Here is a 15536-nt window from a genome sequence, read left to right on the forward strand (position 1 = left end):
GAAAAAACAAACAAAAAATAAAAGTACACATATTTGGTATCGCCACGTCCATAACGACCTGACCTATAAAACTGTTCCACTAGTTAACCCCTTCAGTGAACACGGTAAAAAAAAAAAAAAAACGAAGCAAAAAACAATGCTTTATCATCATACCGCCAAACAAAAAATTGAATAACACGCGATCAAAAAGACGCATATAAATAACAATGGTACCACTGAAAACGTCATCTTGTCCCGCAAAAAACAAGCCGCCATACAGCTCCATCATCCGAAAAATCAAAAAGTTATAGCTCTCAGAATAAAGCGATGCAAAAAAATAATTTTTTTCTATAAAATAGCTTTTATTGTGTAAAAGCGCCAAAACATAGAAAAACAATATAAAAGTGGTACCGCTGTAAATGTACTGACTCGAAGAATAACGCTGCCTTATCAATTTTACCACACGCGGAGTAGAATAAAAAAATGTAAAACACAATTCCTGAATTTTTGGTTTTTGTTTATTCTGCCTCCCAAAAGCTGAATAGAAAGCGATCAAAAAATGTCACATGCCTGAAAATGGCACCAATAACAACGTCAACTCATCCCGCAAAAAACAAGCCATCACATGACTGTCGGCCAAAATATGGAAAAATTATAGCTCTCAAAAAATGGCGATGCAAAAACTAGATTTTACAAAATATGTGTCTTTTAGTGTGTGACAGCTGTCGATCATAAAAACCCGATATGATTCTGGTATCGCTGTAATCGCACCGACCCGAAGTATAAAGTCGTCTAATCACTTATACCGCACTAGGAACGGTGTAAAAAATAAACGCTAGGGCTGAGGTTGGGGTTGTGCTAATGTTAGGGTTGGGATTGTTTGTTTTTTTTCAAAAGTAAAAAAAAGATGACGATATGGCAACTAGTGTTGAGCGCAAGTGCTCGCTACTTGAGTTTACATCGGGTGCTCGGGTATGCACTGAGTATCGCGGGTCCTCGAGTCTCCGCCCCATATGCTTCGCGGCCAAAAAAAAGCCTCGCGGGGATTGCCTGCCATGCACGAGCGATCCCCGCATGTTTTTTTTGGTGTGTCTAATAACCGTGAAACATGCGGGCGGGGACTCGAGCATTTCACTTGAGCACACATAGTACATGGTGCATACCTGAGTACCCGATGCAAGTAGAGAGCACTTGCGCTCAAGAGTAATGACAACTTATTCAATATGATGACCTAATGTTATCAAATTGTGTGTCGTACCTCTGGGTTCAAAATGTTCACTATACCCCTTAATAAAATCCTTGAGGGGTGTAGTTTCCAAAATGGGGTCACTTGTGGGGGAGCTCCACTGTTTATGCACATCAGGGGCTCTCCAAACGCGACATGGTGTCCGCTAACAAATTGAATGGAAAATCGGCTCAAATTGTTAGCGGACACCATGTTGCATTTGGAGAGCCCCTGTGTGCCTAAACATTGGAGCTCCCCCACAAGTGACCCCATTTTGGAAACTAGACCACCCAAGGCACCTATCTAGATGCATAGTGAGCACTTGGAACCCCCATGTGCTTCACAAATTGATTCATAAAAATGAAAAAGTGGAGAAAAAAAAACCACTATAATTTTTGGGGTTCCAAGTGCTCACTATGCATATAGATAGGTGCCTTGGGGGGTCTAGTTTTCCAAAATGGGGTCACTTATGGGGGGTTTCCACTGTTTAGGCACATCAGGGGCTCTCCAAACGCAACATAGCGTTCGCTAATTATTCAAGCAAATTTTACAATCAAAAAGTCAAATGGCGCTCCTTCCCTTCCGAGCTCTGCTGTGCGCCCAAACTGTGTTTTTTCCCCACATATGGGGTATATGCGTGCCCAGGGGAAATTGCACAACAAATTTTGGGGTCCATTTTTTCTTGTTACCCCTGCGAAAATAAAAAATAAAATTGGGTCTAAAGTAACATTTTTGTGAAAAAAGTTAAATGTTCATTTTTTTCTTCCACATTCCAAAAATTCCTGTGAAGCACCTGAAGGGTTAATAAAGTTCTTGAATGTGGTTTTTAGCACCTTGAGGGGTGCAGTTTTTAGAATGGTGTCACTTTTGGGTATTTTCTGTCATAAAGACCTCTCCAAGTGACTTCAAATGTGATGTGGTCGCTAAAAAAATGTTTTTGTAAATTTTGTTGGAAAAATGAGAAATCCTGGTCAACTTTTAACCCTTATAGCTCCCTAACAAAAAAAAATGTTGGTTCCAAAATTGTGCTGATGTAAAGTAAACATGAGGGAAATGTTATTTATTAAGTATTTTGTGTGACATATCTCTCTGATTTAAGGGTATAAAAATTCAAATTTTGAAAATTGCTAAATTTTCAAAATTTTCGACAAATTTCCTTTTTTTTCACAAATAAACGCAAATGATATCGAAGAAATTTTACCACTATCATGAAGTACAATATGTCACGAAAAAACAATCTCAGAATCAGGGGGATCCCTTGAAGCGTTTCAGAGTAATTACTTCATAAAGTGACAGTGGTCAGAATTGTAAAAATTGGCCTAGTCATTAACGTGCAAACCACCCTCGGGGGTAAAGGGGTTAAACCAAAAAGTGAACGTTGTAAAAATAGAACTCCAGAAAACAATTACTGTGTTTTTGGTTAAAAATTTTTTTTTTTTTTTTCTTCTTTTTTTTTTTTTTTTTTTTTTTTTTTTTTTAAATTGTACATTTACAGTATATAGCCAAATGAGTGTTGTCATTCTAAACTACAACCCATCACACCCAAAAAAATACAAGCCCTCTTAGAGCTATGTTGAAAATATGGCTTTTAAGGCAAGGAGGAAAAACAAAAGCAGAAGTAACGAGAGAACGAGAGAAAAATGGCTGAATCTTTAAGAGGTCGAAATGCGCCAAATCTATCTCGGTGGAGCAATTTAGTATTAAGTGGGCATCACTTATTAATTGTGGAGTGCTAGCAAATGTATAAAGAAAATAACATCAAGCACCACGGGATCGGACAGCTAGCTCCAATCCCAGCAGTTTAACCTCTTATCAAGCATGATGGCGGCATTTAACCATCTCCAGGGTGGCAGCTGTCGCCTCTGACCCTGCATGATGTGATCACAGGGTGTGAATCAGGCAATATGGCACCGAGGGTCCTTCTGAAAACCTCATGTCTGCCATGTCACATCAACTATAAAGACCAGTCTATGGCTTCATAAGAGACCGCCCATTATACTATGCAATACTATTAGGTTTCAGTATATTACACAAGTGATCAAGAGATCACAAATTCATAGTAAGGGGACTGCTAAAAAATGGAGAAGAAGAAGAAAAGAAAAAAAATTAATATATATACAGTACAGACCAAAAGTTTGGACACACCTTCTCATTTAAAGATTTTTCTGTATTTTCTTGACTATGAGAATTGTACATTCACACTGAAGGCATCAAAACTATGAATTAACACATGTGGAATTATTTTTACAAAAGCTAAAATGGCACCCAATGTGCAGTAGCATCTCTCGGCAACCGAAAGATGCTACTGCTCATGCGCGGGCGGCGGGGGCCACTTTGTATGGAAATTTTATGTTTGCCGCACAAATCACACAGGCAATATTTAAAATAGTAGGCAGGTCACTGATAGCGCAGTGACCTGTCAGAGGCCAGAGATAGGCATACATAATGAGAGCACCAGCTACAGTCCCGCCCCAAAGCACAAGCATATCATTATGGCAGAACAGAAAGTAAAGATTATAAAAAAAAAAAAAAAAAAACAAACACTGGATTGATTTCATCAATAAAGGTATCATTTTACTCAGTGTAATGTCGCCCACCTGACAGTGTATGTGGTTCACTAGGCACAATCCTGCTGACAGGTGCACTTTAAAACCTCAGTTTATCAATTCCCACTAATTTGTTCCCCTTGTTTGCTTATTTATAGTCATTGTGCTGTAGTTTGATATTCTAATGGTAAATCTGAGTTCTGTGTGGTCTTGGGTTGTTTTTTTTGTTTTTTTTAAGGCCATTAATCCGACCGCTCCCGAGTCAGCAGATGTTTGATCACGTGCAAAAACGTCATCGGGTGCTGTTTGTGTATGTCGGTGTTGAATCAACCCTGAAGGTGAGTCATTGTATTTTTTAGTTTTTTTTTTTTTTTTAGAGACTCTCACCACTTTTCTGCAAGAGAAAAATCTTACAAAAAAAAGTGCTTGTCTTATGGTTTGTGCACACATTCAGTATTTTCAGCTAAAGAATCCTCTGTAAATACTGAAGTGTTGGCAGGAAAATCAGTCTCTAAATGTGCACATAAGAAGAGACCTGTCACTCCAGGGTAACACTGCATCTCCCCTCCCGTTGCCCTGGAGTGACAGTTCTCTTATGTGCACATTTAGAAACTGATTTTCTTTCCAACACTTCAGTATTTACAGTAGATTTTTTTTAGCTACAAATACTGATGTGTTTAATTTCCTCCACTACTGTTTTCTTCTGAAACGTCGCAACGTTTCAGAGTCAAACATATGTGGCTGAGATCATATAGCCAGTATCTGATGCATGCTGCTGTGCATCGGACAGCATATATCAGCTGTCGGGTTTACTTTAAAGCAGGGATGTCAAACTCAAATACACAGAAGGCCAAAATGAAAAACATGGACAATAATGAGTCCCACATAGTCCTCCATACAGAATAATGGGCCTCACATAGTCCTCCATACAGAATAATGGGCCTCGCATAGTCCTCCATACAGAATAATGGGCCTCACATAGTCCTCCATACAGAATAATGGGCCTCACATAGTCCTCCATACAGAATAATGGGCCTCACATAGTCCTCCATACAGAATAATGGGCCTCACATAGTCCTCCATACAGAATATTGGGCCTCACATAGTCCTCCATACAGAATATTGGGCCTCACATAGTCCTCCATACAGAATATTGGGCCTCACATAGTCCTCCATACAGAATATTGGGCCTCACATAGTCCTCCATACAGAATATTGGGCCTCACATAGTCCTCCATACAGAATATTGGGCCTCACATAGTCCTCCATACAGAATATTGGGCCTCACATAGTCCTCCATACAGAATATTGGGCCTCACATAGTCCTCCATACAGAATATTGGGCCTCACATAGTCCTCCATACAGAATATTGGGCCTCACATAGTCCTCCATACAGAATATTGGGCCTCACATAGTCCTCGATACAGAATATTGGGCCTCACATAGTCCTCCATACAGAATATTGGGCCTCACATAGTCCTCCATACTGAATAATGGGCCTCACATAGTCCTCCATACTGAATAATGGGCCTCACATAGTCCTCCATACTGAATAATGGGCCTCACATAGTCCTCCATACTGAATAATGGACCTCACATAGTCCTCCATACTGAATAATGGACCTCACATAGTCCTCCATACTGAATAATGGGCCTCACATAGTCCTCCATACTGAATAATGGGCCTCACATAGTCCTCCATACTGAATAATGGGCCTCACATAGTCCTCCATACTGAATAATGGGCCTCACATAGTCCTCCATACTGAATAATGGGCCTCACATAGTCCTCCATACTGAATAATGGGCCTCACATAGTCCTCCATACAGAATAATGGGCCTCACATAGTCCTCCATACAGAATAATGGGCCTCACATAGTCCTCCATACTGAATAATGGGCCTCACATAGTCCTCCATACTGAATAATGGGCCTCACATAGTCCTCCATACTGAATAATGGGCCTCACATAGGGGTGGTGGTTTTGGTGTCAAGGGCCAAATAAAACCACCCTGCGGGCCAGATTTGACCCACCGGCCAGAGTTTGACATGTATGCTTTAAAGAGAATCTGTAAATAAAATAAGCAGCCCCCCTAAAACCGCATGTATGAGCATGCAGGTTTTGAAATGTAATTCCATCTACACCTTTGTATCTTTTATCTGTTGCTGCATTTCTAAAAAATTAACTACAATTTGCATATGAATGAAAGTGTTAAGTGCTCTATCACACCCAAAGCAATTACTATCTCCTGAGGTTGTTTCCCCACCCAGCATCAGTCTCTTTGGATGACGGGCCAGGCAAGGAAATCGGCTAGACAGTGAGCCATCAGTCAAGCTGAACAGGCTGGTGCTGGACGGGGAAACAGCCTTGGGTGGTAGAGGTATAAGTGCTCTGTCACAACTAGTGCACTTACCTTCTCATTTGCATATAATTGGCTACAGATAGATATAAAGACATTTATCCGGTTTGTGGAGAGGGGGTTGTTTTACTGACAGATTCCCTTATAATTTGTACACTTTCTACTTTTCATAAGACTGATACAATACTACATTTGTCTAAGGCTATGTGCCCACGAAGCAGAAATGCTCAGGATTTTTTCCTGAGCGTTTCTGCATCTCCCTGGCAGAAAAAAACGCATGCGGATTGTACGTTTTCCTGCCAGGGACATGCGGATGTGAAGCGTTCTTCACTTGCATTTCCGCATGCGGGTTGACAAGCGCTTTCCAAGCTATTTTAGCATCACTTGGAAAGTGCTTGACAACTTGGTCACACTATATAAATCCATGCAACCGGCATGGATTTATATACCGTGACCGTAAAAGAATGGTAAAAAATAAAAAAATAAATATATACTTGCTTTCCGATGGCCCCTGGTGTCTTGTTTCCCTCTGTCCCGGCTGCCGGCAGCGCTACACTGAAGGTCCTGCCGACGTCAGCGTCGCGTGACCCGTCACATGACTGTGACGTCAGCGCAGGTCCTTCAGTCCATCGCGAACTGTCTACATGCGAGGAGGAGCACACCGCGGGCCGCCATAAGGTAAGTATATATTTATGGTACCCGGGTCCGGAGGACAGTCTCCTCTCCTCTAAGACCTGGGTACCATCCGCACATTGGAACACATGGAATGCGCATGTACAGATGCAGTGATGCGGAATCCATGCGATCTAATGCAAGTCCATGGCGGCGAAAACGCAGCGCTTCCGCAAAATAATTGGTAGTGCTGCGTTTTTTTCCGCAATGATAATCCGCAGCGGAAATCTCCGCAGCATGTGCACAGCACATGCGGATTATCATTGGGGACCATGGCAGGCCTTCTACCAAGCGTTTTTTAAGTGTTTCTGAAGCGTTTTTGTCGCTGCGGAAACGCTTAAAAAACGCATTGTGGGCACACAGCCTAATTCTTTTGTTCTGGGCCAGTCCGCCTCATCAGTTCTAATTGAGTTGCACCTCTGTAACTATGAGCATTAAAGTTCTACTTTTGGGTGTAACAATTTAATTACATTTTTAATTTTAGAAATTTAGTTAACTTTTTTTTTTTTTCCTGTGTTTTTCTTACACATTATTTGAAAATATTTCTTTTCACAGGAAAAATTCATTGAAGTTGCGTCTGAACTTATTGTATATACCTACTTCTTTTCTGCTTCAGAAGAGGTCTTACCCGAGGTAACCATTTACTATTGTGGTTAATAAAGGAATCTAGAAGTATATAAATGACCCATACAAAAATAAATTATCAAAAGCTGTTCCGTGTAAATCTCCAGAGGAGACAGGCATTCATTACCATGAGAACTGTTAACTCCTTCTCGACATATAGTTTTGCAGCTATTGCACATTCTTTTTTTTTTTTTCCTCTCCTTCTTCCGAGAGCCATAACTTTTGTTTTAATTGTCTGTCCACATAGCCGTTTGATGGCTTGCATTTTTAGGGCGAGTTGTAGTTTTGAACAACGCTATTCATTATACCATTAAACATATTGGAAAATGGTAAAAAAAAATAACAAGTGCAGTGAAAGAGTAAAAAAAAAAAAAAAAAAAAAAAAAATGCAATTCCGCAATTGATTTTTGGGTTTTGTTTTTATGGTGTTCATTGTATATGGTAAATATATGTCAATATGATTCTCCAGGTCACATTGTTTAGTAATTGGGTTTTGAGTTAATTTTTATTTTTTGGTAGATCTCATTTTTAAGGATGCAGCGATACTAAATTTGCTGTGTTTTTATTTTTTTTTTATTTTTAATAGGGAAAACTTGTGTGATTCTAATTTTTATATTTTTAAAAACCTTTTATTTTTTACCTTGTTTTTAAGTTTCCTTAGGGGATTTGAACCTGAAATCATCAGTTCGCGTCTACATTATACTGCAATACCATTAGTATTACAGTATTTGTAAAATAAAGGTCTTTTATGAACGCCGGACACAGGCTTCATAGGTGCACAGTCATGGTAACTCATCTGCACCTCCTAATTTTGTCACGGATGGTTGCATGGAGCAGCGGGTCCCCTGGTTTGTTCGCTACAATGCCGCTGTCAGATTGACGGCAGCATTAAAGTTGCTAATAGCAACACCTAGAGCTCCCCTCTTCTCAAAGCACATGATGGCTGCGTAATACAGTTATCATCTGCCGGAAGTGAAGCAAGCTCAGGACCTGATGCATTACATACTAATATGCCATATGCTGGGAAAGATGTTCATAAGTGGGACTTTTCCCCTCAGAGTTGGTCACCTCAGAATCTGTCGATATTCATTTATTAAAAAAAAAGAAAAAATTTGCTTTTGTGGAGCCTGCAAAGGTAACATCTCCCCTTTGGACCCTCCCTCCTTAAATGCTAGTGTGCTCCATTCCCTAAACACCTCTCCTTCTTTCTATGGGACCCCCTTTTCTGTCTCCTCAAGTTTCTTTTCAAGAGAATGCCAAGAGTGTGCAAATCAGTCATCAAAGCAAAAGGTGGCTACTTTGAGGAACCTAGAATATAAGACATATTTTCAGTTGTTTCACACTTTTTTGTTAAGTATACAATTCCACATGTGTTAATTCATAGTTTTGATGCCTTCAGTGTGAATGTACAACTTTCAAACTTTTGGTCTGTACTGTGTGTGTGTGTGTGTGTGTGTGTGTGTGTGTGTGTGTGTGTGTATGTATGTATGTATGTGTGTGTATATATATATATCTCTCATCCGCTGACTCCTGGACAGTCTGTGGTGCAACGTGACGTTGGTGGATAGAGCGAGACATGATGTCCCAGATGTGCTCAATCGGATTCAGGTCTGGGGAATGGGCGGGCCAGTCCATAGCTTCAATGCCTTCATCTTGCAGGAACTATATATATACACTATGTAATAAACTATGTAAGTGGCAAAAAACAGTTTTCAACAAAAACATACTAAATAACATTTGTGCAGTCTATGAATTTGTTCTAAGAAATAGAGTTGCCTCCATCAGATCCTCCTTCATAGATGACCTCAAATCTGACCCAATAATTTTAAGGCTAGAGAACAACCTCTCTACACTAACCTGGGTTGGAGGCAAAGCCATAACCACATGGGCAACATCTCTAACAATTTCCAGGTATAAAGGAATTGCCTCATGCACAGTCAGTTTTGATGAACGGTTTAATTTTTCTATTTCTTTGAGAGCAAGTGAAACATTTTGCTGAAATCTGGTCAATCTGCTTGCTATAGGAGACGGTGTGAAATCTTTTTCCTTGCGACAACGCTTTGCCTGCTCCATGTCATCCAAATACTTGTCAAAGTCAAACTCCTCATCTGATGAGGATGAAGATGAAGATATGGCAGCAGTAGCACTGTCAGGAGGACCGAAGCCCCCTTGCGCCTGGCAGTCCTCCTGTAGGCCACTCATCCTAACTGCTACCTCAGTCAGAGCTTCTTTTCCTTTAGTAAGCTGTTGATCATCAAGCAGTATACGATGACTTGGGTCCACATAAACAGCTGCCAGAAAAAAATTATTTTCTAATAGCTGTGTCTCTCTCCGTTTCATTGAAGCAGAAATGCCATCTGCGATTAAACCTCCTCTTTGGGACAGGCAAAATAGCAAGTTCTTCCACTCCCTTATGAAAATGCCAGGAGTTAAATCCTCAGCTTGTAATTTTTTAGTCACGGTAAATGGGTGATTAAGCAATTCCTTCAATTCAGCCACCTGTGTCCATTGACCTTTATTTAGGGTTACCTGATAGTTCGCCATATCTATAAGAAACGGTTTTAGTTCAAGCAATCGCTCAATCATTAAATAAGTGCTTTCCCACCGAGTGGCTTGATCGACAATTGCCCCTTTCCCAGCGCGTCTCTTGAAGATGGAATCAATTTTAGGGGTTCTGGCAGCAATAACCAATTTCCTCACTTTTCCAATCAGATTTCCAGCATGTCCCTCTTGCAGACTATCTCTTATTGCCAGCTGCAGCGTGTCCACAACACAGCGCATGTGATGAATAGGAAAGAGGTGTGAAGCCGCTTCAACAAGATCATCAAAATTATACTTTAGAAATAGCTGTTCTTCTGTTGTAATATGTTTGTTCCTCAGTTACATGAACAGCACTGTGGCCTTCCATCTCAAACATGCTGAATCCTAAATTTTCTTCTAGCTGTTGTTCATTCCTCTCATTCATCAGTTTAATTGTACTTATCATGTTTGAAGCATTGTCCGTTGTTCTTTTTTGAGTTTGTAATCTTGCAGAACTTTTTCCACTAAGGCCTGGAGAAACTGGCTGGTGTGATGAGCTTTAGTATCTTTTACTGCCAGTGTCTTGGTAACAATTTATTTGTTGTCACAAACATATCGAACATTGATGGCGAAATAGTTCACTCTGTGACGTGTGCAGGCATCCATTTTAAGAAACATGAAGCGTCTTTTTAAAAATATTCCCCACAAACTGCATTGATCTACTGCACCCAATTTATTATATATTTTCGGAGTCGGTTCATTTTATAACGACTCCGACTCCACCAAAATGAGCTACGACTCCAACTCCACAGCCCTGGTTGTACCTATAACTCTTCCCTTCATTCATTATCTTCTACCATCTCTCATTACTTTTTTTTTGTTGGTGTTACCAATCTGTGTAACTGAAAATCAAGAATGACCGTGACATACATTTTTTTTAAACCCATATCTGGATCCCAAAAAAGGGGCCTAAACACTCATAATGTAATAAATAGCTGAAATTGGAGAGAAATAATGTCACTCGCTCATTCATCTTTCCAGTCACTGAGCACATGTTTACAGCTCATTCCGTGCATAGAAAAGGATTAAGGAAGCATTTTATTTCCTGGAAAACCTGTTTTAAAGCCCCCTTCTCGCATAGCGAGATCGCTGCAGTGTCACGGTTTTGGTGACGCAACAGCGACCTCACCAGCGATGTTGCTATGTGTGACACTTTGCAACGATCAGGCCCCTGCTGTGAGGTCGCTGATCGCTGCAAAGTGTCCTGGACCATTTTTTGGTCGCTGCTCTCCCGCTGGTCAGCACACATCGCTGTGTGTGACCAGCGGGAGCAGCGATCAGGCTGGTAACCATGATAAACATCGGGTTACTAGGGGCACACGCGCACCTAGTAACCCGTTGTTTATCATGGTTACGAGCCTGCTAAAGTGAGCGGTAATCTCCCGCTCACTGTAGCAGAGTGGTAACCATGATATAGGAGTATAGGAGTATACTAGGTATACTGGCTAATAATAATTTTTTTTTCTTGTAGTACGTCACTGTGAATGAAGTCCCTGCCATCTTAGTGTTTAAGGATTCCACTTATTTTGTATATGATGGTAAGATCTTTTTTATTTTATGTCTCATATCAGTTACTGTTATATACCAAATAAATTGTACAGGGACTTTGTGGTCAATACAGTATATAAAAAAAAGAGGTTTATATATTTTATGTATGAAGAAGAAATGTTTTCTCCTCCCAAAAAAGGTATAGCAACGGTTCCTAACTGTTACTTTATATACAATATTACATTCACATTTTGAATAAATTTGTTTTAACTTTCATGTGACTTTTAATAATAAATAAGGTGTTTTGTGTGAATTACACAGCTTGTGGCCATTATATGACTTATATCCTGCATTTTTCCCAGCTTTCCTTTCTGCATGGTCTAGCTCTATTCTATAGTTGTCACTGAACCTTTGGGAGGAGACTTGGTGCTATGAAGTGTCTGATATATAGTAAACGCTGACAAGAGATTCTTACACACCCGTCTCAATGTTGCACTGGTTCAGAAGTAGCAGAAACTTGACGTGTGCAGTGTAGCTCTGATTCCAGCTCTTGGGGTGCGATAAAACATTTACCAGAAAGCTACTACTGCGTGATCTATCTGCCTTTCTCTCCCATTCTGTTTATCCCTTTCTTTAGATTTTAGTGGACTGTGATGATTTGATGCCTCAGTGAGTTGGAAATCCAATTTTTATTGACCAGACAGATTTGAGCTTTTATTCAGAGTGAATAATCCATTTAAAACAATAGAGTAAGGAGAAGCAATGACTCTTAAGTGTTGAAAAAAGCAGATTTTTTTTCCCCTCACCCATGACAGCACACCTTGAGAGAGGGATCCGCCCCATCAAGGACCCGAAACCGTCTGAAATAAAAGGGCGGTACCTCTTCCTCGATTCAGTTGGTTTCCTGTCCTTGATGGGAACCTGTCTGGAAAGAAGATGCAAACCTTACCTGGGTCTGTTCCCGTGTGGAAGAACGGGCGCTGGCCTGTGCACAGAGTTTCAGCTTCCAGAAGCGCCGTCCGCAGCTCCCTTGGGGCCTGTGTCCGAGCGGGCGCACGCGGTGAGGCAAGCTCCGGCTTCCCGCAGACCGCTGCGCCGCCCTCCCCCTGCCGCCTCAGTTGGCCGCATTCCGGAGCGGCAACTTCCGGCTGTGATGCGCCTGACGTCACGGTGTGGGGCACGCTGGGAGAGGTGTGCCGAGTGACGTCGGGGCCGTGCCCGATCCAAGATGGCGGCGCCCTGTAAAGCGCTCCCAGGCAGTTTTTTTTTTTTGTTTTTTTTTGTTTTTTTTTTTTGAGCTTCGGCCTGGGAGGGGGGGGGGCCTTGAACCGGAGGAGGTTCTGGATGGCCCTATTTTAAGGGGGGGGGGGTATCCTGGGAGCGCTGCTCACGCTCCAGCGCACAAGTCTGGATAACCATGGCTGACCAGTACAGTCATGAGCAGCAGCTAACTCCCCCCCTCCCCATCCTAAAAGATGCCCTTGATAAAAAGGCTAACTCCTTTCTACATCACACTTGGGAGGCTGAAGCAGGAGGCCGGAAGCCTGCTGTAGTAGGCACCTGTGTTGCAAGATCTCTCATGGTGTGGCTCGAACAATTAGAAGACCAGCTTAGGGATAAAAAAGATCCCTAGGGATATAATCCTTTCTAATCTGCTACTAATGCAGGCAGCGTCGGCCTTCCTGGCAGACTCTTCAGCGGACTCAGTTAGACTCTCGGCTAGATCAGCAAATTTAATTAAAATGCTGCCAGACGGGCTTTGTGGCGCAAGGGTTGCCCGGGTGACCTACAATCCAAACATAAGTTATGTTCCCTCCCTTGTGACGGCAGACTCCTGTTTGGCCAGAAGCTGGATGACCTTTTAGAGAAAGCTGGCGATAGGAACAAAGGTTTCCCAGGATTGTCGGGGGACTCAAAATGATTTAGTTTTCGGAGAAGGAAATTTAATCGGGGTCGCCCTCCAGGAAACATGAGAAGATGGGAGTCCAAATCAAAGAAGGAGTCAGGCTATATGTTTGGAGGAGCATCCTCCAATACTAAAAAATCTTTCCAATGACGCCAGGCCGGAGGTAGGGCGAAGACTTTCCCACTTTATTCCAGCTTGGGAAGCCGTTACATCAAACCCCTGGATTCTGAATATTGTGAGTGGTGACCTAAAGATGCGGTTCAGTCAGATTCCTTGCTGGACCTTTGATTACCCCCAAGAGGAAGGTCCAGGAAGAACAGATAGCTCTGGAGTCAGAAATATTAGAGCTAGTAAAGAAACGGGTCCTTCTCGAAGTTCTGATACCACAAAGGGGGAAGGGATTCTATTCCCCTCTGTTCATGATAAAACAAATTGGTCCTTAAGGACCATCATCAACCTCAAGAGTCTAAACCGGTTGATAGAGAACCAGACTTTCAAGATGGGAGTCAGTGAGCTCGGCAGTGAAGCTCTTGCACCACAATTGCTTTATGGCAGTAATAGACTTGAAGGATGTCTATTATCATGTCCCAATTCATCCAGACTACCAGAAATATCTGAGAGTAGCCCTGTTCATTCAGGAGTAGCTGAGGCATTTTCAGTTTACTGCCCTCCTCTTCGGCCTCTCCATAGCCCTGAGAGTATTCACGAAATTAATAGCAGAAGTAACAGCCTTTCTACGGATCAAAAACGTAGTGATCGTTCCCTACTTAGACGACTTTTTGGTAATAGGGAAATCAGAAGTCCACTGCTCCAGTCAACATCTAGAAGTCACGGCGGTGTTGCAACAGCTAGGATGGTTGATCAATACCCAAAAATCAAAATTAACCCTTTCAAGGACTCATATCTTCCTGGGTCTAATCTGGGATTCTCGTATCCAAGCCTGCTTCCTCCCAGAAGACAAGGTCCGCAAAGTAATCAGTTTAGTCTCGAAAACCATACAGTCTACAGTGATGTCCCTAAGAGAAGCAATGTCCTTCCTGGGCTCTATGACGGCCTGTCTCCCAGCAGTCAGATGGGCTCAAGGGCATATGAGACGACTTCAGTGGGAGGTCCTGTCAGCGCAGAGATCCTTCAACGTGCATTTAGAAAGGAAGTTTTCTCTTTCCCTAGAAGCTGTAGATTCCCTTTCATGGTGGACAAACAGGGAAAATCTTATCCCATGCATACAGTGGTCCAGACCAGTAGACCGGGTGATTACAACCAATGCAAGCGGCTCCGAATGGGGGGGTCATCCAGCAGAGCTCTCAGTACAGGGTCACTGGGCATACCACGAGATGGGGGCATCCTCAAACTTAAAAGAACTTTGGGCAGTGGAGAAATCCCTGATAGGCTTCCTTCCTCACATTCAGGGTCACCATGTCCCGGTCAGGTCCGACAACCGGACACAGTAGCCTATGTAAATCACCAGGGGGGAACAAGGTCACGCTCCCTGATGACTGTGGCAGACAGAATTCTACATCTGGCAGAGCAACCTCTCCCATCCCTCAGTGCCCTACACATAAGTGGGGTGGAAAACGCAAGGGCAGATTTTCTCAGCCGCCACACCCTAAGACAGGGGAAGTGGAGCCTAAACACGTTGGTCTTCCGACAGATTGTCCAGTTATGGGGGCAACCAGACATAGATCTGTTTGCCACAAGAGCAAACAGGAAGGTAGACAGATTCTGTTCCTTGAACCCAGCAGAAAATCTCCAAGTTGTAGATGCCCTGCCGATTCCTTGGAAGTTCAGGAAGGCCTATGTCTTTCCCACGTTGGTAATGCTTCCGGAAGGATGGGGTGAGGATAATTCTTATAGCCCCTTTTTAGCCAAAGAGCCCCTGGTTCTCCCTGCTTCAGCTAATGTCCGTTTCAGATCCCTGGGTTCTACCATGGAGGCCGGACTTTCTCATTCAGGGACCGGTATTCCATGCCCAAGCCAGAGGATTCCATCTTGCGGCGTGGAATTTGAGAGGTCACTACTAAGTAACAAGGGGTTTTCACTAGGTTTAATCTCTACCCTACTGGGTAGTAGGAAACCAATAACAACTAAAACTTATAGCTGAGTCTGGGGAAAGTTCCTAGATTTTATAGATACCGCGTTATCAGACAAGCCTCCA

The 15536-nt window shown here is 42.3% G+C and overlaps 1 protein-coding gene across 1 annotated transcript in view; it reads left to right on the forward strand.

Annotated features, from left to right (window-relative positions):
- Positions 1–15536, forward strand: part of TMX3 (thioredoxin related transmembrane protein 3) — a 110856-nt gene that overhangs the window by 42617 nt on the left and 52703 nt on the right. The window contains exons 7-9 of the mRNA XM_073678964.1: positions 3989–4088; positions 7339–7416; positions 11459–11525. Coding sequence (XP_073535065.1) covers positions 3989–4088; positions 7339–7416; positions 11459–11525 — 245 coding nt within the window. The remainder of the gene's footprint in view (positions 1–3988; positions 4089–7338; positions 7417–11458; positions 11526–15536) is intronic.

The sequence above is a fragment of the Phyllobates terribilis genome, unplaced genomic scaffold (genome assembly GCF_046119375.1).
Source record: "Phyllobates terribilis strain yellow unplaced genomic scaffold, ASM4611937v1 Scaffold_4__5_contigs__length_816908805, whole genome shotgun sequence".
Classification (NCBI taxonomy): Eukaryota; Metazoa; Chordata; class Amphibia; order Anura; family Dendrobatidae; genus Phyllobates; species Phyllobates terribilis.